At 47.0% G+C, this 24,136-nt stretch overlaps 1 protein-coding gene across 2 annotated transcripts; it reads right to left on the reverse strand.

Annotated features, from left to right (window-relative positions):
- Positions 1–895: 895 nt before the first annotated feature.
- LOC143956234 (uncharacterized) lies at positions 896–19,423 on the reverse strand. Of its 2 annotated transcripts, XM_077466414.1 has the most exons (7): positions 19,349–19,423; positions 12,511–12,683; positions 12,301–12,424; positions 11,904–12,184; positions 11,222–11,278; positions 10,923–11,067; positions 896–5,483 (listed from the first exon to the last, which is right to left on the reverse strand). In XM_077466414.1, the coding sequence occupies exons 3-7, from the start codon at positions 12,383–12,385 to the stop codon at positions 4,096–4,098; spliced, it is 1,956 nt and encodes a 651-aa protein (XP_077322540.1). In that variant the 5' UTR covers positions 12,386–12,424; positions 12,511–12,683; positions 19,349–19,423; the 3' UTR covers positions 896–4,095. The 2 variants fall into 2 exon arrangements, with proteins under 2 accessions (XP_077322540.1, XP_077322539.1); XM_077466413.1 differs by lacking the exons at positions 12,511–12,683; positions 19,349–19,423 and having other exon boundaries at positions 12,301–12,504.
- Between the last annotated feature and the right edge of the window lie 4,713 nt (positions 19,424–24,136).

The raw sequence follows: 24,136 nt of genomic DNA on the forward strand, positions 1-24,136 counted from the left end.
TATTAGAATATTCCATGAGTAGCCGCTTCATGTGTCCTCGGAATATAAGTCGACACACGTGTGGAACTGGACCTTCTGGACTCAATGTCTCTCCAATAAAAACACCAATAGACGATTCTCTTTGAACTGGGCACATTCCAATCATTTAAAAACTATAGCCATTTGTAACATATAGTAAAAGGGGATTTAGACCAGAATATTAATAAAAGTGTAGAACCGTATTTATTTAAAAAAAATTAGAATAACAAATTAAGAGAAAACATGGAGCTTTAATATAATTCAAATCTTGTATAACTTTCTTTAAAAAAAAAAAAAAAAAACACATTAAAGTGGTTGTATACCCACTTTTTTAACTTTTACCTACAGGAAAGCCTATAATAAGGCTTACCTGTAGGTAAAAAAAATATCTCCTAAACCTGTACGGTTTAGGAGATATTCCCCTCGGTATGCGCCGCTGACTGCAGCGGCGCATGCGCACAAGGGGGGTTCTCTCCGTGAAAATCCGGCAGCGCTCGTCCGGCCGGATTTAAATCTCCCGCGCGCATGCGCGGGAGTGACGATATCGCGGCTCCGGCCACTCACAGCGCCGGAGCCGCGATACCCGGAAGAGACGCCGAGGGAGCATGTCGGCTCCCTCGGCGTGGATCGGGCGAGATGTCGGGGCCTCGTTCTAAGGTAAGTATTTCATAATGAGCTAGTATGCGGTGCATACTAGCTCATTATGCCTTTTGCTTTGCAGGTTTTAAAAAAAAAAAAATTGCGGGTTTACTACCGCTTTAACTTTAATAATAAATATCCATTGTTTAGACCAGTGGTCTCCAGGCTGCGACCTTGGGGCACCATTTCATCCACTGATGCCAACAATGGGGCATAATTCCCCCCCCCATGACAACAATGGGGCACAATTCCTCCCAATGACATAAACAATGGGTCCTAATGAAACCAGTGATGGGGTACAATTCCTCCTGCTAACAATAATTGGGCACAATTGCTCCCACTGAAACAATGGGGCATTTTTTTCCCACTGATGTCAGGGCCCACTCTACTTCCAATGGCCACAGTCCGCCTCCCCCCCAAGTCTGAAGGACAGTAAACTGCCCCTTTGTTTAGGAAGTTTGGAGACCCCTGGTGTAGACCAATTACTTTTTTTTTTTGTAAATCAAACATATAACAATAAAATGCAACAGCCAATAACTGATAAAAAGATCGATTAATGAAGGAAAAGTCCTGTTTGGATTGGATGATCCTGTTTTTGTCTTCGCGACAGTATGTTTTGCCATTGCTTCTTTGTTGCACACCAGGGATGAGCTCCAGGAGTGTTCTGATCCTGTTCCGAACTCAACTGGGCGATCCCCAGCAGGAAGCTGGCAATGTATCGGGCCAAGCGTTAACCGACCAAGGAATTCCGCGGCTCGCAGTTGCAAATATTCATGCCCCTTGTGATTGGCCCTGTACAGGTGACAGCTTCCCGGCAGAAACAGTCAGGTGGGCTTGGACTAGGATCAGAACACGCCTGAGGTCATTACTATTGCCCACATATTGGTATGGCTGTCCTTGTATTGTCACGATTGCCCATTTGTTGCCCTTTGTATTGTCACGATTGCCCATTTGTTGCCCTTTGCATTGTCACAATTGCCCATTTGTTGCCCCATGTATTGTCATGCGTTTCTCACCTTTGCTAACCACCTGTTGTCACAGTTAACGTTTGCTTTATACGTATTGCCAGATTTGTTTTTTGGATTACGGCAGTTAAGCACTTGGATGAGTGTGTTGTCTATGTGAGATACTATTATAATTTAGTCACTGCAGGCCCATAACTATTAGGACACAACCTGAAAAACTCCAGAATATTTTCTACGTCCCCCCAATACTCTGCAGCACCATTTCAGTCTATCCACACCAAGATAATCATTGGCTCATGCCCCCAATACTCTTCATCACTATGTTTGTCTATTCTCATCAAGATAATCGTAGGATTATGCCCCCAATACTCTTCATCACCATTTGGGTCTATCCTCATCAAGATAATCGTAGGATTATGCCCCCAATACTCTTCATCACCATTTGGGTCAATCCTCTTCAAGATAACCATAGGATCATGCCCCCCAATCCTCCATCGCCATTTTTGTCTATCCTCATTAAGATATTGCTTGGATCATGCCCCCAATACTCTTCAACATCATTTGTGTCTATCCTCATCAAGATAATCATGGGGTCATGGGGTTCCTGGGTCTTTGTGCCATAAGGTCACACTTTTTCCTGCTGAATTTTTATTTTGTATTATGGAGAACGGATAAGAAGAAAATCGTGACACCCCAATATAGATAAGAAGAAAGAAATGATCCCTGATGCCGCACATCCTGGACTCCTACCAGGCCACACTCCCAATGGATTTTCGCTCCGCCCCCCTGGATGCTTAAAGCAGGAGTTCCACCCAAAAGGGGAACTTCTGCTTTAAGCACTCCTCGCCCACTGACATGCCACATTTGGCATGTAATTTTTTGGGACGGGAGAAGGGGGAGTGTGTACCCTTTTTTTGGGTGGGACTTCCTGTCCCACTTCCTATCTTCGGCCGTCTAGGCGACTCCTCCTCTTGCCCTGGGTGGCCCCTCCCTGCCGCCAATCTTCTGGAACACAACTCAGGTCCCTGAAGATCGGCTGGCCAATAGGAGAGAGCAGCGCAACTCGCGCATTTGCAGTGCGCGCCCGGCCGTGAAGCCGTAAGCTTCACGTCCGGATAAGAAGAAAATCGTGACACCCCAATATAGATAAGAAGAAATTATCCCTGATGGCGCTCATCCTGGACTCCTACCAGGCCACACTCCCAATGGATTTTTGCTCCGCCCCCTGGATGCTTAAAGCGGGAGACCACCGGGAGTCCGCCGTTTTTTTGTTTTTTTTAAAAGCCAGCAGCTACAAATACTGCAGCTGCTGACTTTTAAAATAATGACACTTACCCGCCCAGCGCGCCCGTAATGTCGGCACCCGAAGCCGATCTCTCGATCATCTCTCGGGTGCTGCCGCCGCCATCTTGGGTATGGGAATCAGAAAGCGGAGCCTTTCGGCTTCATTTCGCGGTTCCCTACTGCGCATGCGCGAGTCGCGCTGCGTAATAAGGATGGTCCCCGCTGTCTCTGGGATCCATGCGTTTCCCAGCAGGCAGCGGGGGACTTTCAGAAAGGGGCGTAGATTCTGCGGAAAGGGGCGTACCTTCTGCAGAATCTACGCCGGAAGTGGGTGCAGATACCTGTACTGTGCAGGTACCTGCACCCCCCTCACTTTAGGGTGGACCTCCGCTTTAAAGCAGGAGTTCCACCCAAAAGGGGAACTTCCGCTTTAAGCACTCCTCGCCCACTGACATGCCACATTTGGCATGTCAATTTTTGGGACGGGAGAAGGGGGAGTGTGTACCCTTTTTTTTGGTGGGACTTCCTGTCCCACTTCCTATCTTCGGCCGCCTAGGCAACTCCTCCTCTCGCCCTAGGCGGCCCCTCCCTGGCAGCAATCTTCTGGGACACAACTCATGTCCCAGAAGATCGGCTGGCCAATAGGAGAGAGAAGCGCAACTCGGGCATGCGCAGTGCGAGCCCGGCCGTGAAGCCGTAAGCTGTCACGGCTGGGTGCCCACAGTTACCATGACGGTGCCGGGGGAGAGGAGATTCCTCTGGGCAGCCACAATGCTTTACCATGGGGCAAGTAAATGTCGGTTTATTAAAAGTCAGCAGCTATGCTTGTTGTAGCTGCTGACTTTTAATAAACTAAAAAACGGGTGGAACTCCGCTTTCATACCCATGCTTAAGCTCCAGGGGCGGAGCAAAATGCATTGGGGGCGTGTCCTGGTATGAGTCCAGGCTGAGGTTGTCACTCTCACCACCATCATAGGACTGCACGGCTGTGCAGCATCAGGGATCATTTCTTTCTTCTCCCTTGAGCCATAGCTCAGAGCCAGGATGGATGGGCTCCGTCCCTTGCCAGCACTCCCTGTCATAGAAATCACACATCAGCACCCTCATTTTCTTAATCATTCATCAGTTAAATGTAACCATATCGTTGTCAACAGAAATGTTTCCCACAGTCTGAACATGGAAAAGAGGATTAGCCTGTGTGAATCCTCTGGTGTCTGAGAAAGTTTCCTTTGCTGTTAAAACATTTCCCGCACTCTGAGCACGAAAAAGGACGCTCGCTTGTGTGAGTTCTCTGGTGCCTAAGAAGGTGTTGTCTCATGGCAAAACATTTCCCGCACTCTGAACATGAAAAAGGACGCTCCCCACTATGTATTTTCTGGTGTCGATTTAAGTCTTTTTTCATAGAGAAGCGTTTTCCGCACTCCGAGCAAGGATAAGGACTCTCACCGTTGTGAATCTTCTGGTGTCTACGAAAGCTTTTTAGCTCAGTGAAACATTTCACGCACTCCGAACATGAATAAGGAAGTTCACCGGTGTGAATTTTCTGGTGTGCAAGAAGGCTTCTTTTCTCAATGTAACTTTTCCCGCACTCAACACAAAAAAAAGGGCGCACGCCTTTGTGGTGGCTTTTCTGATGCAGAAGAAGATCTCCTTTCCGAATGAAACGTTTCCCACAATCTGGGCACGAATGAGGTCTGTCGCCCGTGTGCGTTTTCTGGTGTCTAAGAAGGCCTCCTATCTCAGTGAAACGTTTCCCGCACTCTAAGCACGAATAGGGGCGCTCGCCTGTGTGCGTTCTCTGGTGTTTAAGAAGCCCTCCTTTCTGAATGAAACATTTCCCGCACTCTGAACACGAAAAAAGACCCTTCCCCGTGTGAATTTTCTGGTGCCTGAGAAGTACTGGTTTCTCAGTGAAACTTTTCCCACATACTTCGCATGAAAAGGGACGCTCGTCCGTGTGATATCTCAGATGTGTGATGAGGTGATCTTTTCTAATGAAACCTTTCCCACACTCTGAACATGAAAAAGGGCGTTCCCCTGTGTGATACCTCTGGTGCGTGATGAGGTGTTCCTTCCTATTGAAAGCTTTCCCGCACTCCGGGCATGAAAAGGGACGCTCACCCGTGTGAATTCTCTGGTGTCTAAGGAGGCCTGCTTTGTCGTTTAAACATTTTCCACACTCTGAACATGAATAGGAATGCTCCTCCTTGTGACTTTCCTGGTGTCGAAGAAGGTTTTTATTTTTGATGAAAGATTTCCCGCACGCCGGACATGACAGCGAACGCTTTCCTGTGAGAACTCCTTCATGGCTTAAAGAAGATTCCTTGGGATTAGATGGATCCGCTGATGTATCGGTACTGTGGGGTCTCAGAAGTATATCTGGAGTAACACTATTTGATTCACCAGGAGACTCCTCGGGATTGGAGTAATCCATCGATCGCTCTAAATGGTAGGATCTGTGATGTATATGTTGAGTAATGGGATTTACGCCTTCAAAAACGATCGTACTATCTTCTGCATTATAAGCTTTAGATAAAATAAGATGTCCCTCGGAGGTATTCCAGACATAGCGCTCATCTGTTGGGAAACAATTTTTAGATAATGGTTATGAGAATTCTTTATGCCTTACATTGGAGGAGACATATATGACGATACAAGAATCAACAGTTTCCCATGACTCTGGAATAAAACTGGGTACATTAACCACTGGGTACATTGCCCCCTGGTTCCCACAGCAGGGAACCAGGGGACACATGCATGCTGCTCTCTTTCATACAGACATCCCCAAAGTGATCAGAAGATTTGGAGGTGTGTGGCCCCTGATATTTAGCCAGCTGCAGAACCTGCCTGTTTGGTCTTTATCTACCATCTATGGTCACTTTTAACGCATGGTTTCTCAGATGCAGCAAAACATCTAGCAATCCCAGCAGTTCTTGGTCTCCTTTTTTCTTAGGAGATATAGAAGGCATTGTACTTTTGCAAACGAACGACACCCCCTGAGGAAGCCTGACTTATGGGCGAAACATGTTGGGAAGTCCATCATATATTGCTGTGTTGTTGAAGCTGTAATCAATTGTACTAGCCATCATTGTCTCGAACCCTTTTTCATTCCTTTTTTAATGAATACATTTTTTCTTTTGCTCCTCAAAATAAAAGAAAGTTTTATATGCTAGATTTGATATTGGTTTTCAATTTATTTGCACCTATAAAGTCCAAATTTTTGCGCTTTTCATTTTTTTTTTTATTAGTAATGGTGGCAATCTGCGATTTGTATGGTGACTGCGACATTAGGGCAGACACATCGGACACGTTTGACACTATTTTGGGACCATTGTCATTTATATAAAAAAGCACTGATTACTGTGTAAATGACACTTGTAAGGGTTAAACACTAGGGGGCGATCAAGGGGTTAAAGGTTCGTGTTTTTTCACCTCAATGCATCCTATGCATTGAGGTGGAAAAACACCTGTCAGTGACCGCCCCCCCCCCCCCCCACCGTCTTACTTACTTGAACCCTCAAACTTGTCCAACGGGGATTCGCTGTCTCTCTGCCTGGGGATCTCAGCTGATTGGATAGATTGATAGCAGCACAGCCATTAGCTCCCGCTGCTGCCAATCAAATCCAATGATGCGAGCGCTGGGGGGCGGGGCTGAGTCCTGCATTCGGCGTCTATGGACGCCGAATGCTGGACTCAGGAGCGCACCCACAAGGTAACCCCCCTGGGAGAGCGCTTCTCCCAGGGGGTTATCTAATGTGGGGAGGAGCCGAGAGAGCCACCGAGGGACCCCAGAAGAGCAGGTTCAGGGCCACTCTGTGCAAAACAAGCTGCACAGTGGAGATCAGTATGATATGTTTGTTATTTCTTTTTTAAAAACCCGAACCTTTAGCGTCACTTTAAGTGTGTCCTAGGGAGTGATTCTAACTGGGGGGGGGGTATGGGCTACTAGTCAAATGACAGCGATCACTGCTACCGATGACAGGGAGCGGTGATCTCTGTCATGTCACTAGGCAGAACGGGGAAATGCCTTGTTTACAAAGGCATCTCCCCATTCTTCCTCACCGTGACACGATCGCTGGCACCTAGCGGACATCAAGTCAGCAGGACACACGGTCATGGAGCGCGGCCAAAATGCCGCTCCTTAAAGGGAACGTACCTGTAGGCCCTTTTGCCCACCAGTGACATTCTGCCGACGTATATCAGCGTGCGGCGGTCAGGAAGGGGTTAACTACCTCAATACGCACTTTCACCCCCTTCCTGCCCAGGCCAATTTTCAGGTTTCAGCGCTGTCACTCTTTGAATGATAATTACGTGGACATGTTACACTGTACCCATATGAAATTTTCATAATTTTTTTTTGACACAAATAGAGCTTTCTTTTGGTGGTCTTTAACCGCTTGCTGACCGCCGCACACAGATGTACATTGGAAGAATGGTACAGGCAGGCAAATGGGAGTGCAGGTACGTCCCTTTAAATTTTCCACCTTTCGGGCACACGCACGCCGCTGGAGCGTGCACGTGGGTCCCGGGAACTCTATGTTCTCCGGCAGCCCACAATTGCGGGGTGGAAAGGTAGAACGGGGAGACGCCTTTGTAAACAAGACATTTTCCCGTTCTGCCTTGTGTAATGACAGAGATCACTGCTCCCTGTGATCGGGAGCAGTGATCGCTGTCATATCCTAGGTAGCCCCCCAGTTAGAATCACTCCCTAGGACACACCTAACCCCTTCATTGCCCCCTAGTGCATAACTCCTTCCCTGCCAGTGTCATTTACACAGTAATCAGTGCAGTTTTATAGCACTGGTCGCTGTATAAATGACATTAGTCCCAAAATAGTGTCAAAAGTGTCCGATCTGTCCGCCAAAATGTCGCAGTCAGCCCTTGTACACACGGTCGGACATTCCGACAATCAAATCCGTTGGATTTTGTCCGACGGATTTTGTCCGAAACGGTTGCATACACACGGTCGGACAAAGTTGTCGGAAAATCCGATCGTTCAGAACGTGATGACGTTATTTCGTTGCGACGGGACTACATTCAGGCTAGTAGCCAATAGCTTTGGTGTAGGAATTTGATCTGAGCATGCGTGGCACTTTGTCCGATCGGAATTCTCTACACATGATCGGACAAGGTCCGATCGGATCATGTTGTCGGAAAATTTTACCGACAAGTTGGAAGACTTGGTCCGTCGGAAACAGTCCGATGGAGACCACACATAGTCGGATTATCCGACAAAACGGTCCGATCGGACACATTCCGTCGGAATCTCCAACCGTGTGTGTACAAGGGCTCATGATAAAAAAAGAACCGCAGATCGCCGCCATTACTAATAAAAAAATGAATTAACCACTTGCCGCCCGCCCTATTACAAATTGACGGAGGCAAAGTGGTTTCATAATCCTGACTGGACGTCATATGACGTCCTCAGGATTATGAGCCGCTGCACGCCCCCGGGGGCGCGCATCGCGGCGATCGTTGTTGCGGGGTGTCAGTCTGACACCCGGCAACTACGATCTAGGTAAAGAGTCTCCGACGGAGACTCTTTACCACGTGATCAGCCGTGTCCAATCACGGCTGATCACAGTGTAAATGGGAAGAGCCGGTGATCGGTTTTTCCTCATTCGCTTCTTTCAGACGCGAGTACAGGAGAGCCGATCGGCTGCTCTTCTGACGGGGGGGTCTGTGCTGATCGATTATCAGCACAGCCCCCCCGAGGATGCCCACACTGGACCACCAGGGACCCCACCAGACCACCAGGGAAAAGGTATTCCTCCCTAGACCACCAGGGATGCCAGTCAGCACAATGGATGCCAATCAGTGCCCATAATGGATACCAATCAGTGCCCACAATGGGCATCACTGATTGGCATGCATTATTGTTTGGCACTGATTGGCATCCATTAGTACAGTATAACACCAATGCCGCCTATGAGTGCCCACCTGTGCCGCCTACGAGTGCCCACCTGTGCCGCCTACGAGTGCCCACCTGTGCCGCCTACGAGTGCCCACCTGTGCCGCCTACGAGTGCCCACCTGTGCCGCCTACGAGTGCCCACCTGTGCCGCCTACGAGTGCCCACCTGTGCCGCCTACGAGTGCCCACCCATGCCCATCTGTGCCGTCTATCCATGCCCATCTGTGCCGCCTATCCATGCCCATCTGTGCCGCCCACCCATGCCAATCCGTGCCAGCTATCAGTGTCAATTTGTGCCACCTATCAGTGTCCATCCTTGTCGCCCATCCGTGTCGCCCATCAGTGCCACCTATCAGTGCCACCTATCAGTGCCACCTATCAGTGCCACCTATCAGTGCCACCTATCAGTGCCACATCATTGGTGCCCATCAGTGCCGCCTTATCAGTGCCCATCAGTGTCCATCAGTGAAGGAGAAAACGTACTTATTTACAAAGTTTTGAAACTGAAACAAAAAAAAACATTTTTTTTTTCAAAATTTTCGGTATTTTTTTATTTGTAGCGCAAAAAATGAAAAACCGTAGAGGTGATCAAATACCACCAAAAGAAAGCTCTATTTGTGGGAAAAAAATGATAAAAATTTCATTTGGGTACAGTGTAGCATGACCGCGCAATTGTCATTTAAAGTGCGACAGCGCTGAAAGCTCAAAATTTGTCTGGGCAGGAAGGTGTTTAAGTGCCCTGTATTGAAGTGGTTAATAATAAAAATGCCATAAAACTATCCCCTATTTTGTAGACGCTATAACTTTTGCGCAAACCAATCAATATACGCTTATTGCGATTTTTTTTTCCAAAAATATGTAGAAGAATACGTATCGGCCTAAACTGAGGAAACTTTTTTTTATATATTTTTGGGGGATATTTATTATAGCAAAAAGTAAAAAATATTGTTTTGTTTTCAAAATTGTTGCACTTTTTTTGTTTATAGTGCAAAAAATAAAAACCGCAACAAAAAGGTGATCAAATACCACCCAAAAGGAAAGCTCTATTTGTGGGAAAAAAAGGACGTCAATTTTGTTTGGGAGCCACGCCGCATGACCGCGCAATTGTCAGTTAAAGCGACGCAGTGCCGAAATCGCAAAAAGTGGTCTGGTCTTTGACCAGCAAAATGGTCCGGTCTGTAAGTGGTTAAAGGACTTCTATTCAGCTGACTGTAGCTGCTGACTTTTAACATTAGGACACTTACCGGTTATGGAGTCCAGCGATGTCGGCACCGCAGCGGATGTTTCCATCAGCTGTCGAGTGCTGCCGCCGCCATTGCCAGTAAGGGAACCCAGCAGTGTAGCCTTTCAGCTTCACGACCGGGTCCCTACTGCACATGAGCGAAGCGCGCTGTGCTCTCTCACTGGCCCAGCAGAAGGGGAGGGAGGAGGAGGGGGACCAAGCTGTGATGTACTTTGCTGTGGGCCGGTCTTCCGGGAAGTGGGGACAGAATACCCGTCAAGGACCCTCAAAAGGCATCGGAGGGGGGGGGAATCAGATAAGTGGAAGTTCCACTTTTGGGTGAAACTCCGCTTTAACATACTTAGCAGATCACTGATAGCCAGAGACCTGCTAATGAGACCTATAAAACACCCCATCACAGTATGTTTGCACAGGCCTAGGTTATAAAACCTAATAAACCAAGTACTGCTAAAGGGTTCAAGTGCAATACACACTGGCTAAACTATAAAGCAGGGATATGCAATTAGCAGGTCTCCAGCTGTTGCAGAACTACAAATCCCATGAGGCATAGCAAGACTCTGACAGCCACAAGCATGACACCCAGAGGCAGAGGCATGATGGGACTTGTAGTTTTGCAACAGTTGGAGGTCCGCTAATTGCAGATCCTCGCTATAAAGCCTCAGAGATCTCTAATTACACATCGTAAAGTTGCCATTTCAGGTCTCACTTCCATTCATTAGTAAAGCTGGTTTATGGCCCTCAAAAATAGCTGAAAATTAACGGGATATTGGGCATACTGGGCAACAATGTAAATAAATACTTTGCACTTATAGAAGTAAAGGAAAATATGATCTATTTCTGAATTTAGTGTTTATGACTTACTTGTGTCCTCATGTAGAGAAGATTCCTCCTGTTTACTTTCCATAATCATCTCCCCCTCCTCCATAGACTGCTGATCTCCACTCACCAACCTCTCTTCTTCTTCTTCCTCTTTAACCTCAACTTTGATGTCTTTCAGTTCTTCACCCTAAACCCCAAAGATTATGGAATACGTCTGTACAAAACAACACGCAATTTACTGTACAAACATCACAATGATAAGAATTACTTTTGGAGCTCTATGGCTCAGTCCCATCAAACCTGATCAATGTGTGAAAAGTAGACTGCTCATCTCCACTCACCGATGTCTCTTCTCCTTCCTCTTTATCCTCAGCTTTTATGTCTTTCAGTTCTTCACCCTGAACCCCAAAGATCACAGAGTAGAATTTTGAAAAGAAAGAAATGTCATAGAAGTATGTCATCTCATAGCCCTTGTACACGCGGTCGGAGAATCCGTCGGAATGTGTCCTATCGGACCGTGTTGTCGGATAATCCGACTGTGTGTGGTATGCATCGGACTGATTCCGTCGGAATATCCGTCGGACCCAATTTTCCAACTTGTTGGAAATATTTTCCGACCAACTGGTTCGATCGGACATACTCCGATCATGTGTAGAGAATTTTGATCGGACCAAGTGCCACGCATGCTCGGTTCAAATTCCTACATCAAAGCTATTGGCTACTAGCCTGAACGTAGTCCCATCGTAATGAAATTACATCATCACGTTCTGAAAGATCGGATTTTTCGACAACTTAGTCCGACCGTGTGTATGCAACAGTTTCGGACAAAATCAGACGGATTTGGTTGTCGAAATCTCAGACCGTGTGTACAGGGACTTAGAGTTTAGATACTCTTTCCAAGTTCCAGTTGCTCAGTCCCATCTACCTGATCTTGGTGAGGTAGCTCCTCTCTACATGGAGGAAAGGGAGGAGAGTAGCAACAAGGAACAAATACTGTAGCTTTCAATTAACCTTTTCATCTACCTGATCATGGCGACAAATGGTGTGATTCTCCTGTGTGGAAGCCCTGGAATACAGAGAACGGGGACATCTCTCTGGTGGGTTTGTGTCATCGAATGGCTCCCTCTTGACACCCCTAAAGGGATCTCTGTGTTTTTCTGAAAACGCCATCACATCAACCTCATCATCCTCCTTTTTTATCTCTTCTTTAACATTATATGAGATGGTGTGACCTTCCTGTGTGGAATCCCGGGAATACAGAGGACGGGGACATCTCTCTGGTGGGTTCCCATTACTGGATCCATCTGTAGGAAACACACACACTGACTGAATACATTGTTTCTATGTGTTTATCAGATGATGGGGGATCTAGGTGGAGCCTCCGTACTGCTCTCTCCTTTACAATAAAGTCTCCTCTTACCCGGTGATGTGAGGGGCGGCTGATTGTCCATCATGACGTCCTTGTAGAGATCCTTGTGTCCTTCTAAATACTCCCACTCCTCCATGGAGAAATAGACAGTGACATCCTGACACCTTATAGGAACCTGACACACACAATGATACAGTCACCATCCAGACACATCCCTTGTCTGTTACTGGATAATCTCCCAGAATTCCCGGCACCGCTCACCTCTCCTGTCAGCAGTGATCAATGATCTTCTTGGTGACGTCTAGAACCTTCTTGGCACTGGTTACCTCTGTTGTCAGGCAGTGAGGTGGAGGCACTGTGATGGGTGATGTCCCATATAGACGGCTGCTGGGTGTTAATGGGTCACCAGGTTTTTTATTCACCGCTTCATAATCCTGTGTAAAGAGAGAAAGTAACAATTATCACTACAGACTTCCCTGAATCCTCCTCACCTCCTCCTGATCTATACAGGACTCTCCTCTCTGTAGACGGATAATAAATTGAGAATTATCTGGATGTACTGGGATGAATAATGTCTGCACAGAGTTCCTCCATAGATCTCATATTATAGACTCCTTTATAAATTGCACCTTGCTGGACCTTTAACTTAGCACCCATTATTTTAAGTACAGTTAGGGATAACTTCTCCAGACTGAAATATGGCTTTGCAATTGGACTTGTATCTCTCACTTGAACCAAACTGTACATGGAGAATAGGAAAAATTGGAGGTCTATCCAGTTCCACATGTGTATGCTAATCCAAATTTAAACCCACATTTCTCTTGGAATTTACAGGTACCATGCAGGGATAAAGACATACATAAAATCACTTTATTCTTTTTTAGTTCTTTTTATTGAAAAAAGTGTGGTACATATAAAAATAAAGGGTATCAAATTGGTAACATATGCTTGTCTCTGTTTAACTTCTTAGCCCTTGTACACACGGTCGGAGAATCCGTCGGAATGTGTCTTATCGGACCGTGTTGTCGGATAATCTGACTGTGTGTGGTCTGCATCGGACTGTTTCCGTCGGACCAAATTTTACAACATGTTGGAAATATTTTCCAACCAACTGCTCCGATTGGACATTCTTCCGATCATGTGTAGAGAATTTCGATCGGACAAAGTGCCACGCATGCTCAGATCAAATTCCTACATCAAAGCTATTGGCTACTAGCCTGAACGTAGTCCCATCGTAACGAAATGACGTCATCACGTTCTGAAAGATTGGATTTTTCGACAACTTTGTCCGACCGTGTGTATGCAACAGTTTCGGACAAGATCCGACGGACAGAATCCGACGGATTTGGTTGTCGAAATGTCCGACCGTGTGTACAAGGGCTTATACATAATCACACATGTCATTCACAGAAATAAGTACATCAGTGCATAGTATTCGAATTGGTACCAGAGCCATACAAACACCTCCATGGGCCCACCCACCCCATCATTTCTCCCTAGACTCAACCAAAGTATAGGACAATGCCTATCTGAAATCAAACCATTACATGCATGTTGCAGAGTTCTTGAACCATCTGTCCCAAACCTTCTCATATTTGGAGGGGCATCCTCTATGGGTATATATATAAGTTTCTTGTACGGCAGTACATTATTAATTTCCCCGAACCATTGTGAGACGGTTGGGGGATCAGGTCTCATCCAGACTCCGGCAATAACTTTCCGCGCAGAAAATAGCGTTTCATGCAAGAATATTTTAGTATATTTATTAGAGTCAAGATCCGGGAAGATTCCCAGAAGACACGGTTTCGGCTGAAGTGTTATGGGGGAGTCCATCGTGTCGTGTAGGAATCTCACCATTTGTGACCAGAACATTTGAATTTTAGGGCATTCCCACAGGAGATGATAGACGGTACCAGGTACTTGTGTACACATATGGCAAGTACTAGAATAGGTATGGTTATATTTTGAAATTGTAAAGCCCCATACACACTATCAGATTGTCTGCTGATTTTTTCCTTCAGGTTTACCAAAACCATGTAGTACAAGGGCCTGCCTGATTGCATACACATTGAAACCCCTAAGGTTTGACCTCATATTATATGATTTTGGTAAATCTGATGGAAAAAAAATCAGCAGACAATCTGATAGTGTGTATGGGGCTTTAGCGGTGTGAGATATGCTCTATGCGTTATAAAAACTTGGGTCAGTCGGTCAGAGAGTTTGGGCGATGCTAGTTTGCAGGTGTCCAATGCATCACTCCATTCATCATCTGTAATAGGCCCTATTTCCATCTCCCATCTATTCTTTAGTGCATATGCTGCCACAGTCATGGAAGGAAGCGACAGCATAACATAAAACTGTGATTCGTTTTTTCGAATCTGGGTTCTTAATTGCTGCCATCAGAGGATTTTGGGCTAGGGATAGATCATCTTGGGGAAATTGAGCACGATACGCATGGCGAAGCTGTATGTATCTATAGTAGAAGTGATTTGGGAGCCCATACTCAGACTGTAAGTCATGGAAAGATTTTAGTTTACCGCCATAGGTTATGTGAGACAAATAAAAAATGCCCCTTCCACTCCACATTCCACTACCCATGATCCGTCGAAACTCTGGGAGAGTCCCATTGTTCCAAATGGGGGTATATTCATGCAAGGGTGGCAGGCACAACCTTGCAGAAGCTATGTTCCATACCTTCCTGTACTGGTACATAAGGGATGCAGTGGCCGCCCTCCTGCCCTCATTCTCCGTCCCTCCAACGATCGCCACCATAGGGTCTAACGTTAGTCTAGTCCATGACGAGCATTAAAAAAAAATTGTAGAAACCGGTCTTTGTCCGTTTTGTCTATGTGAAAAATTTGCGATAGCTAAGCTGCTAGATAATACAAATTGAAGTCAGGCAGTGCCAGTCCCGCTAGGTCCATGGGTTGTTTAAGTTTCTGCCAAGGAAGTTTGTGCCTAGCGTTGCCCCATACAAATGGTTTTAGGAGGGTTTCTATCACCTTAAAGTGTTTGAGGACCAGGTAGACAGGGGAGCGCCAAAGCATGTAAAGAATTTTCGGAAGCAGGACCATTTTGATCAAGTTTGTGCGACCCATTACCCCCAGTGGAAGACGCGCCCATATCTGCGTCTTCTGCTTGATCATTTCAATTAGAGGAGTAATGGTAAGTGGGATATAGTCTGACGGGGTTCTAGTTGTCCTGATACCAAGATATTTAATAGTATCTACCTTTTGTAAAGGAAGCAGGGCCCTGTCTCTGGGAGGTGGAAAACTATCCAGGGGAAGAATTTGGGACTTGTCCCAGTTGATTTTAAAGCGGGGGTCCACCCTAAAGTGGACCTTCCGCTCATTGGAACCCTCCCCCCCTCCGGCGCCACAATTGGCACCTTTCAGGGGGGAGGGGGGGGTGCAGGTACCTGTACAGTACAGGTATCTGCACCCACTTCCGGCGTAGATTCTGCAGAAGGTACGCCCCTTTCCGCAGAATCTATGCCCCTTTCCGAAGGTCCCCCGTTGTCTGCTGGGAAACACACGGATCCCAGAGACAGCGGGACCATCCTTATTGCGCAGCGCGACTCGCTCATGCGCAGTAGGGAACCGGGAAATGAAGCCGAAAGGCTCCACTTCCTGATTCCCATACCCAAGATGGCGGCGGCAGCACCCGAGAGACGATGGAGAGATCGGCTTCGGGTGCCGACATCGTGGGCGCGCTGAGCAGGTAAGTGTCACTATTTTAAAAGTCAGCAGCTGCAGTATTTGTAGCTGCTGGCTTTAAAAAAAAAACGGCGGACTCCCGCTTTAAGACCAGAAAATGTGCCAAATTCATCAATCAGAGCTAGAGCTAGGGGAAGTGATTGGTCTGAGTAATTTAGATAAAGTAGAGTATCGTCTGCATATATACTGATCTTCTCCATGATCCCACCCCTACACAGACCCACTGTTCCCGTATGCGCATGATTCGCCATGGCTAATGGCTCCGCTGCCAGAGCGTAAAGCAGCGGCGACAAGGGACACCCCTGTCTAGTACCTCTAGAAAGGGGGAACTGTTCTGAGGGCCAGCCATTCGTCTGTACCCTGGCAACTGGGTTCTGGTAGAGTAATTGGATCCACTTAATAAATTTGGGCCCCAGGCCGAACTTAGCCAAGCAGGTCCATAAGTACTGCCACTCAACGGAATCAAACGCCTTGGCAGTGTCCAAGGCAACTATTATCCTAGAACCGGCGTCATCATGGGGGGGGGTCTGAAAGTTAATAAATAATCTCCGAAGATTAAACGACGTGTTTCTGCCTGGCATAAATCCTGCTTGATCCCCTTGGATCAATGAAAGGATCACCTTATTGAGGCGGATGGCAAGAACCTTAGCAAGTATCTTGACATCCACCTGCAACAAAGCGATGGGACAATAAGACTCCGGGAGGTGCGGATCCTTCCCAGGCTTGAGGATAACTACTATAGTAGCCTCCCTCATGGTCGCCGGAAGTTCGGAGGTTTCAAAAATAGAGTTATATAGTGTCAGCAGCCTAGGGGCCAACAGCTCTAGGTAAGTAGAGTAGAATTCTACCGGTAGGCCATCTGAGCCTGGGGCTTTGGATGACGGGAACGCAGCAATAGCAGACACAATTTCGTCCCTTGTTAGAGGTGCTTCTAGTCCTAGGGTCTGTTCCTCAGTCAGGTGTGGAAAATGTAGCCTCATCAAAAAGGATTCCATCTGGGAGAGGTCATCTGAGACAGTGGTAGTGTAAAGAGAGGTAAAAAAAAGTCACGAAACATCTGCGTGACCTGCAAGGGATCAGTCTCAAGCACACCATGTGAGGAGCGGAGGGAGATCACTACTGGGGGTCTCTCCTCGCTATGAACTAGATAAGCTAACAGCTTCCCCGCTCATTCACCATGCTCAAATGACCTCTGCCTAAGGAAGAACAGCTTCTGTTTGGATTTTTCATAAATCAATTGATCCAGTGCTCTGGAGCATATTCTAAAGTTACCTACTTTTTCTGTCGTGGGATCATTTATAAAGTCCCTCTCCACAGCCTGTAAAGCATGTGTCGCCTCCTCTATGTTTGCTGTGGAAGAACGCTTTACCTTGTTAATTTGAGTCTGTAAAGTCATTCTAGCATGCAGTTTAAATGCTTCCCAGACTATGTGTGGTCGCACTGACATCTCATTGGTCTCAAAAAATGCCCCCCCAACCCGATTCCAGGTCATTATCCTCCGGTAGGAGAGTCGACCAGAAGGGATTCAGGCGCCACGTTGTTGGGGGGGGGGGGTGTGCGTGTTGTAAGGAGAGTGTAGCCCAGTATGGACAATGGTCAGACAGCGATCTGGGCAAAAGGCCCACATCTGTGAGCCTAGGTAGGAGTGATTTGGAGAAAAGTATGAGGTCTATCCGGGACATAGACTGGTGGCGGAGAAGCAGGTAAATGCCTGCTGGGTTGGGTGCCTGGTTCTCCACGAGTCCGCCAGGTGGAAATCGTGGAGAAGTCGGGCAAATCTCGTCAATAGGGAGCACGGTGTCACCTGCATGGAGTCTGACATCCTATCTAGAGATTTATCCAGCACATTATTAAAATCCCCCATCCACACCACCGGAGCAGCTGGGTGGAGAGCCATATAGTTAAAGCCCTCTGTCAGCACACCAAACTGGAAGGGTGGGGGTACATAAAATGCCATTATAAGAAACACGTCTCCATACAGCTTAGCTTTAATGAATACAAATCTACCCAGAGGGTCTATGACCGAATCCTGGAGTTCAAAGTGGGTATGTTTAGCAATCAGTAGGGAGACTCCTCTGGAGTGCGTATTGTGGACAGAGTGGTATGCCCAACCTATCCAGGGGCGCCGAAGCACTCTAAGCATGGGACCTTCAGCGTGTGTTTCCACTAATGCCACCACATCTGCCTTCATCTTTTTAAGCTGTCCGAAGACTGCTGACCTCTTAATGGGGTCCCACATTCCCCTCACATTCCACGTGAGGAATTTCAATGTGGCCATGGGTGTATACCATTTAATGATGAAACTCCAGGAGACAGACCAACCCTCCAGGTCAGAACAGCCGAGATCCTCCCCCCAGCCGGAAGGGGGCCCCGACTGCACCACCAGACATATGCGGTACCAAAGAAAAGCATGTGCAAAATCAAAAAGAACTTCTTCATCCCATAAAGACCGTATACCCCCCCCTCCCCACCCTGCACTGACCCCAACTAGTGTGGGGCATTAAACCCTAACTGCCAACAGGGCAAAAACATTTTCAAACTTGAAGGAATGACATTGTATCAACAAAATACACATAAAAGGTGTCATAATAAGATAGCGAAGTGTTTTGCCATTTATTCCAACCCAAGTAGTGCATAATAAGGCACTGGGTGAAACTTTGCTGTGTTATGTGACACTATAGGACTGTGCTCACAAATCAAGGTGAGCTTGCTATTTAGTTATTCCCCTCCGCCGGCAAGGAGGGGTCAAAACTATATACTCCTGTAGAAATTTGAAAAAATAAAGTCCTGATCCAGACATTGGTACTATTGGTGACAATGATCAAACATATGGCAAGTAGCCCAAGGCAGGGCGTGACATCATTAGCAACGGGTGTCTCAGCCAAAAAAAGCTACAAGGGAGCTGTCACACTCCTGGAGGAGAGTTTGTGCCAATGCTGATGGGTTTCCTAAGGCTCTGCATCATAAAGCTGAGATGGTAACAACAAATACAAAGTTTTACAAATGGTTCTATATTTGGGATGTACGGCGTCTATAAACCAGAGGCTCTGGATGGACAGTTGGATAAATGGTTCTATATTTAGAATGTGTCCGGTCTATAAACCAGAGGCTCTGGATGGACAGTTGGATAAATGGTTCTATATTTAGGATGTGTCCGGTCTATAAACCAGAGGCTCTGGATGGACAGTTGGATAAATGGTTCTATATTTAGGATGTGTCCGGTCTATAAACCAGAGTCTCTGGATGGACAGCTGGATAAATGGCTCTATATTTAGGATGTATCCTGGCTATAAACCATAGCAGACATCACAGTGACTATGGAAGAAGAGGACGGACATGACGGGGGGATTACTGGGTGTAAATATAAAATAAGATCTTATTACCTCCTCTGCTGCCAGTTCCAGCAATGTCTTCTCTTTACTTCCTACCAACTCAAGCCTAATCTGAAACTTCCTATTGATATCTGACATCACTTCCTGTCTTCGTTTACATCACTTCCTGTCTGTAGGTTTCGCTGACAATAAGTGAGGTCACCACCTTGTGGAGTATATAATAACTGCAGCCTACTTTGTTTTCCAATACTTTGGCAGGTGGGCTTCTTGCAGTAGTCTCTAATTTTGTTGTATATATTACGCTTGGAATAAAAATTAAAAAAAATTAAGAAATATAATGAAAATGAAAAAGAGCTCCAGCCAAAACACCGTTCCTCCAAGATGAAAACAAAGCCAAAAGACTCATTAATGCAGAATAACACAAAGACAGAGAATAGCAGAAGATGCTTTGGACGTAAAAGTGGAAATATTTGGCTTTTACACTCATCTGCTCCTCACTCCAGCACTGGGTCTTCTTCTGTGCACATGGCTGCCACTGTTCATGCTCTGCTGGCACGATAGCCAATCTAAAGCCGCGTACACACGATCGGACTTTCCGGCGGACCAGAGTCCGTCGGACAATTCAATCGTGTGTGTGGGCTCCAGCTGACTTTTTCTTCCCCAAAGTCCGGTGGACCTAGATTTAAAACATTTTTAAATCTTTCCACCGAAGTCCGCCGGACCCAGTTCCTGTGGAAAAGTCAGCTCGTCTGTATGCTGGTCTGACGGACCAACTACGACGCAACGGCAACTACAGAACCTGCCCACGAGAATGTATCGCGCTGGTTCTCGGCTACAGGGTACTGTACACCAGGCTATTAGGTCTGGTATGGATTTTAAGGGTAACCCCCTACGCCGAAAAAACGGCGAGGGGGTCCCCCCAAAATCCATACCAGACCCTTATCCGAGCACGCAGCCTGGCCGGTCAGGAAAGGGGGTGGGGACGAGCGAGCGCCCCCTCGAACCGTACCAGACCGCATGCCCTCAACATGGGGGGGTGGGTGCTTCGGGGAAGGGAGGCGCCCTGCGGCCAAAGCACCTTGTCCGCATGTTGATGAGGACAAGGGCCTATTCCTGACAACCCTGGCCATTGTTTGTTGGGGTCTGCGGGCGGGGGACTTATCGGAATCAGATCCCAGCCCCCCACTCTATGTGAATGAGTATGGGGTACATCATACCCCTACCCATTCACCTGGGGGGGAAAGTGTCAATAAAAAAAACACACTACACAGGTTTTTAAAGTGGTTTATTAGGCAGCTCCGGGGGTCTTCTTCCGACTTCAGGGGTATTCTTCCAACTTCTCTGCACTTTCCCCTTCGCCGTCTTCTTCTTCTGTCTTCCGATGTTGACACAACGTTCTCTCCCGCTGTAATGCCGTGGACACCTATATAGGCATAAGGGGTGGGGTCACCAGGTGATGTCACCCAGTGACCCTGCCCCTTATGGCATCACAGCCCCAGCATGCCCCGGGAATGTGACATCATAAGGGGTGGGGTCACCGTGTGACATCACCCAGTGACCATGCCCCTTATGCCTACATAAGTCGCCACGCACCGTGTCCACGGCATTACAGCGGGAGAGAGCGTTGTGTCAACATCGGAAGAACAGAAGAAGGAAGAAGAGGGGAGGGGCTCCTCTGCTAGCAAAAGAGCAGAAATAGAGTAGAAGATAGCGGAGGAGCCGGGTGTCCTATCATATACAGTCCCCCATCGGATAGTGTCCGCTGTGTACTGCGCATTCGCAGTACACAGCACACAGCACACACAGATTCAGAAAATAGCCGAGGATGAATGGCGCCTGCACACTGAGTCCAGGTTCTAGCCCCACCATCCAAGTGGACATAGATGCGCAAAAGAGAAGGAGGGGTTTACAGGGACTTTCAGGAAATCATGGCCTGGTAAGGTCACACATTTCCATCCCTGGGGACTTTAAATGAAATAATGGCCCGGTAAGGTCATAAATTTCCATCCCAATATAAGTGATAAGGAAGGGGCTTTACCAGCCCCCAAAAAAGGGGGGGTGGGACTTTACATGAAGCACATGACTGCCAAAAAAGTAGTTGGGTGATCATAAGGGAATTTTATTTACATGATACTGGAACATACAAGTGACAATCACGAATTGCATGTAATCATACAACAAATGCACAGGTAAGTCATAAAATGAATGGACATACATTGTAGTATTCATATCAATGGTAAAATGATAAATGGATTAATAAACAATGTACAAAGCAATTGTCATTAAAGGTAAGACCTCCATAAAATTCCCTGGTTCACCACAATCAAAATGGGATACAATCATGATTAAACGATATAACCTGCAGACCTAAGGCCTCATTAAGCCTGTAAAGATGAGTAGTTGATAATATTGTAGAGAATCGAAATCAAAAAATATATACGACCACAGCAATTATTGGCTCTACGCGTTTCGTGGCTTTCGTGCCACTCGTCAGGAGCAAGCACATATGGTATCATGGTCTGTAAAGATATAAATATAGGTAAAAGCGGAGTGGACAAAAACAAATATAATCAGGGGTGGGACGTAAAAAACCCCCCAACCATTATATGTATATATACTCACTAATATTCTATGTAATGATGATGTAGTGGCGGGGTACCACCAGTCATCCAGGGTACCCCCAACCGGGAGCCGCGGCAGGGGGCCCCGCAAAGACGAGACGGGTGCCAAACAAGGCCAGCACAGGAACTGAGGCATATCTATAAGAGAAGTGAGGTGGTGATTGGTGCATCAACATATAATAGTGAAGCAGGAGAGTGAAAGCCAGTACAAGTGAGTCCATGAGTGAAGGGAGAGGCAAAATTGCCACGGGTGAAGAGTAAAAAGTGAAGGAAAAATAAGAAGCCCACAAATGAGAAGTGGGATACTGAAAAGTAGAAGTGAGGGACATCGAGCCCACACTACAAAGACCGATGGGAAGAAATGAGCGGACAATATGAAAGGTTGCCAATGGTACCCCGCCACTACATCATCATTACATAGAATATTAGTGAGTATATATACATATAATGGTTGGGGTTTTTTTACGTCCCACCCCTGATTATATTTGTTTTTGTCCACTCCGCTTTTACCTATATTTATATCTTTACAGACCATGATACCATATGTGCTTGCTCCTGACGAGTGGCACGAAAGCCACGAAACGCGTAGAGCCAATAATTGCTGTGGTCGTATATATTTTTTGATTTCGATTCTCTACAATATTATCAACTACTCATCTTTACAGGTTAATGAGGCCTTAGGTCTGCAGGTTATATCGTTTAATCATGATTGTATCCCATTTTGATTGTGGTGAACCAGGGAATTTTATGGAGGTCTTACCTTTAATGACAATTGCTTTGTACATTGTTTATTAATCCATTTATCATTTTACCATTGATATGAATACTACAATGTATGTCCATTCATTTTATGACTTACCTGTGCATTTGTTGTATGATTACATGTAATTCGTGATTGTCACTTGTATGTTCCAGTATCATGTAAATAAAATTCCCTTATGATCACCCAACTACTTTTTTGGCAGTCATGTGCTTCATGTAAAGTCCCACCCCCCCTTTTTTGGGGCTGGTAAAGCCCCTTCCTTATCAAGTGGACATAGAGTTGGAATATAAAAGAGCCGAGCGCAGCGAGGCCGAGCCCAAAGCGTGGTGAGCGAAGCGCGGCGAGCGAAGCGAGCCCGCGAGGGGCCCTCTAATTTTCCCAAACCTATGTCCGCTTGGATGGTGGGGCTACCATCTCCACTCACGGCGCAGGCGGCGTTCATCTTCTGAGATTTGTCCAAGCTTCTTCTGCGCAGTACGGGGCGGACACTATATGATGCCCGGACTATATATGCCAGAACACCGGCAAGAAGTACCGGAAAGCGCAAAGAAGTCGGAAGAAGACCCTTGAAGTCGGAAGAAGACCCCCGGAGCTAATAAACTACTTTAAAAATCTGTGTAGTGTGTTTTTTTTATTGACACTTTTTCCCCCAGCTGAATGGGTAGGTATACGATGTACCCCATATTCATTCACATAGGGTGGGGGGTCGGGATCTGGGGGCCCCCTTATTAAAGGTGGCTCCCGGATTCCGATAAGCCCCCCGTCCGCAGACCCCGACAACCAACGGCCAAGGTTGTCGGGAAGAGGCCCTTGTCCTCATCAACATGGGGACAAGGTGCTTTGGGGTGGGGGGGCGCGCTCGCTTGTCCCCCCCCTTTCCTGGCGGGCCAGGTAGCGTGCTCGGATAAGGGTCTGATGTGGACCCGATTTTTTCGGCGTAGGGGTTCCCATTTAAGTCCATACCAGGTGACGGGGCCAGCGACGCCTCCTTCGCTGGCCCCGGCTACCTGGAGACGCGCTCAAAATAAGCGGACTTTCCTCCGCGTGTGTGGGCGAGTCCGTTCATTTCAAAAGTACGGCGGATAGTCCGGCGGACTTAGTACGCCGTATTAGTCCGCTGAAAAAGTGCCGTGTGTGGGCAAGTAGCTCGTTCGGAAAGTCCGGCGGACAGTCCGGCGGGAAGTCCGCCAGACTAAGTCCGCCGGATAGTCCACTACGTGTGTACGCAGCATTAGAGATCCTGTTGCATCCATAGGACCAGAGCTTCCTGCCAGAAGCTGTCTGTTTGTGTGAGTCAGAGGGCGGCAACCATAAAGCCATCTTCAAAATCCTCTGTCTCCGATGTCACATCATGTGCTTTGATGTATATCCCGTATTCTCACCTGGTTGGAGACACCTGCCAGTCTATGGCCCAAGCTTTCAGTGAACCTCACTGAACTGATAGTTCTGTTGGTC

This window comes from Lithobates pipiens, unplaced genomic scaffold, assembly GCF_037356315.1.
Source record: "Lithobates pipiens isolate NorthernLeopardFrog02 unplaced genomic scaffold, aLitPip1_a1.2 Scaffold_35, whole genome shotgun sequence".
NCBI classification, from domain to species: Eukaryota; Metazoa; Chordata; class Amphibia; order Anura; family Ranidae; genus Lithobates; species Lithobates pipiens.